At 39.4% G+C, this 3,310-nt stretch overlaps 1 protein-coding gene across 1 annotated transcript; it reads left to right on the top strand.

The window, feature by feature from the left end:
- The first annotated feature begins 1,484 nt into the window (after positions 1 to 1,484).
- Positions 1,485 to 3,059, top strand: LOC114645316 (jerky protein homolog-like). The gene has a single exon (XM_028793182.2). It carries the CDS (start codon positions 1,485 to 1,487, stop codon positions 3,057 to 3,059), a length of 1,575 nt encoding a protein of 524 aa, XP_028649015.2.
- The last annotated feature ends 251 nt before the right edge of the window (positions 3,060 to 3,310 follow it).

Consider the following 3,310-nt stretch of genomic DNA (forward strand, 5'->3'; position numbering starts at 1 on the left):
CCTACTTTCTTTTTTTATGGCCCACAACTTAAACCTTTAAAAGTTACTTAATAATGTTTGTTGCCAGCCAGAATGTTACTCTGGAGCTTAATTGCAAAACACAATACAGATTCTCCCTTTGTCTCTAAGTAGCTTTCTCTTTTTTAAACTGTTCATTCTCTAATACTCATGATTTACAACATCTTTATTTTTAACCACACTTAATTTAGAACTGGCTGGAGTAAGCAAACCCTCTGTAACATACTGATGTGCTTGTGTGAGTTGCCTCTTACCTCTAGAGCAGGGGTCCCCAACTCTGGTCCTGGAAGGCCCCAGTGGCTGCAGGTTGAGATAAGCTCCAACACTGGATGATGCAGTAGACTCCAGTAGTAATAGAAAAATTTCTGAAAATTAAATTCAATAAAAAATATTATGTTTTAGGTTTAGAGGCCTCAGCTTTGTGTCTGCTTCACTACTGAAAACCAATGCTTATATATCCTTTGATTTTTCAGCAGTGACTCAACTTGTACCTCTGCTTTCTTTTAGGAAATAAAGAAATTTGATCAAAGCCATTTTATAAATCCATGACATTTACATAATGCACAAGGTTTTAGATATTTAAAATTGATGGTGTTTAAGTACCGGATTTAAAAAAAGTGTTACACTTATTTAAATTTAATCTCCGTATCTTCATGCAAGCTTGTTTTATGGTATTTGAAGAATATTTCCAAAGAACGTCCATAACAAACCATATGATGTTTTTAGATGCATAATTGGATATTTAATACAGCTCATTTTACAGCAGATTACTTATCCATACATTCTCAAGTTGCTTAAACCAGTGAAGGATGGTGAGGAGCTGGAACCCATCCTGTCAGCTATGAGCATAAGGCCATCAAAGAGCTTTACAGTTGTGGGATATTAGAAGAAAAAAATGTTTATTTTTTCAAATACTATTTACTGTATTAAAATGTATGAACATCACCTAATGTAATGTAAATGTAATGTTAGGTTATGATGTAATCTATATACAGTAGAGTCCCGCTAATCAAAACTAATTGGGACCGAACCCTGTTCGGATTAGCGAAAATTCGGATTAGGCGGAGTTTTGTCATATAATGCCATATATTGACTTTATGAGGCGTATTAAGCGTCTGATGTGTCAAGAATTAAAGGTAAGAAATTACGTATTCTAGTACACTGCAATTTAAACTGCACTGTAGTGTGACTGTGATCGGAGGTAAAATCGATATGACGGGCGGTACGTGAGTAGTAGCGAAAGGGCAGTGACCTAGACCCCCCGCCTAGACCTACGCATTCCTCTTGATTTCCGTTCCCAAACTATGAGTCACTGAGTCAGTGTGCCACCTGCTACTGCTGAGTGATGTGTTTTGTGCAATGTTATTGTTCGTGTGCGTGCACTTGCCCTGTGTTTTGTGAGTCCTTGTGAGTGGTGTGTAGTGTGGTTTCTTTACATTCTGTGCTTGTCCCTGCTGTTAATCATCATGGCAAGCAAACGTAAACATAAGTCGTGTACATTAAAAGAAAAACTGGAAGTGTTGAAAAGACTTCACAAAGGTGAAAGTGCCACTCAGTTATCGAAGGAATTTGGTGTCGGGAAAGCAACAATTTCCGATTGGAAAAAGAACAGAGGTAAAATTGAGCAGTTTTGCACTACTACAAGTGAAAAAACGATTGAAAAACGTAGCAAGACGACAGTGTCTTCTTACGAAAAATTGGACGAAGCACTTTTCTTATGGTTTACACAAGCAAGACAGAAAGGAATCCCTATCACTGGCCCTCTAATTCAAGAAAAGGCGCTTCAATTGAACAAGCTCATGGACAGTGACGTATCATTTACGGCTAGTTGTGGTTTCTTAGACCGATGGAAGAAAAGACACGGAATCAGGCAGCTTACAATAACTGGGGAGAAATTGTCAGCGGACAACGAAGCAGCTGTTGAATACCTTGAGGAGTTCAAATGCATCATTTCTTCCTACTCGCCCCAGCAAGTTTACAACGCAGATGAGACAGGACTTAACTTTAAAGCATTGCCTACCAAAAGTCTTGCATCACAAGAGGAACGATCTGCACCAGGGTTTAAAATGGATAAACAGCGCCTAACTGTGTTGGCCTGCAGCAATGCTTCTGCCACAAATAAGCTTCCACTGATGGTTATCGGCAAATCGGCAAAACCACGCTGTTTTAAGAACATGAACATGAACTCTCTCCCTGTTTTTTACAGAAATCAAAAGAAAGCTTGGCTGGATCGTGCCTTGTTCAAAAAATGGTTTGACAAGCAATTTGTGCCAAAAGTAAAGGCGTTTAACAAAGAAAATGGATTGCCTCCTCGTGCTTTGTTACTTATAGACAATGCTCCGTCACATCCAGAAGAAATGCAACTTGTTTGCGATGATATCAAGGCTATTTTTCTCCCACCAAATGTCACATCAATTTTGCAGCCAATGGACCAAGGGGTTTTGCAGGCTTTGAAACAGAATTATAGAAAAATGCTTCTTCATAGCCTACTTGAAGATAATGAAGAGCTAACAATTTTGGATAAACTCATGAAAATGAACATCAAAGATGTTATTTACTGGGTTGCTGAAGCTTGGGAAAACACATGCAAGGAATCCTTACAGAAGTCTTGGAAAAATCTCTGGCCTGAGCTAGAGTTTGTCCAAACAGTTTTCCCCCCGACAAAAGAAAATTGCGAACTTCTTCAATTGGTGAAAAGAATGCCAGGTTGTGAAAATGCAGAAGAAGAGTGCGTGGAAGAGTGGACGGCCGTTGACGACTGTGGCCATGAAGAATACACAGATGAGGACATTGTGGCAGCTGTGCAGGGAACATCAGCTGATCTCGACGCAGACGACAGTGAGGAGGAAGGGGACGCGCCAACTGATGTTGTTCCACACACTGCCGCAGCCAGTGCCCTTGATCTCGCTTTGCGCTACGTTGAGCAACACGCCGATGCAACCCCAACAGATGTTATGTTTATGAGGCGTTGGCGAAACATTGCTTCTTCAAGCCGTTTTAGTTTGTTGCGTCAGAAGGAGATCACTGACTTTATCTCTTAGATAATGGTTTGCTTTTTACGTTTTGTGTAAATGCTGTACAGAACATGGATTCTACATATGTGAGTAAATTCGAACTTGTTTCAATTTTAAGTAAGGCTGTATTTTGGATTTTTAGTTAGACAGCGAAATTGAAAAATTACAAGTTTCTTAAATGTACATTAAACGTACGACATAACTTGAAAAAACTTGTTTTCTTTACTTTTTTTTCCCTAGTCCTGTTCGGATTAGGCGGATTTTCGGATTAGCGGGGT

The sequence above is a fragment of the Erpetoichthys calabaricus genome, chromosome 2 (assembly GCF_900747795.2).
Source record: "Erpetoichthys calabaricus chromosome 2, fErpCal1.3, whole genome shotgun sequence".
In the NCBI taxonomy this organism is placed as follows: Eukaryota; Metazoa; Chordata; class Cladistia; order Polypteriformes; family Polypteridae; genus Erpetoichthys; species Erpetoichthys calabaricus.

Coding starts and splice junctions, on each gene's coding strand:
- LOC114645316 (XM_028793182.2), top strand. CDS start 1,485: ATGGCAAGCAAACGTAAACATAAGTCGTGTACATTAAAAGAAAAACTG.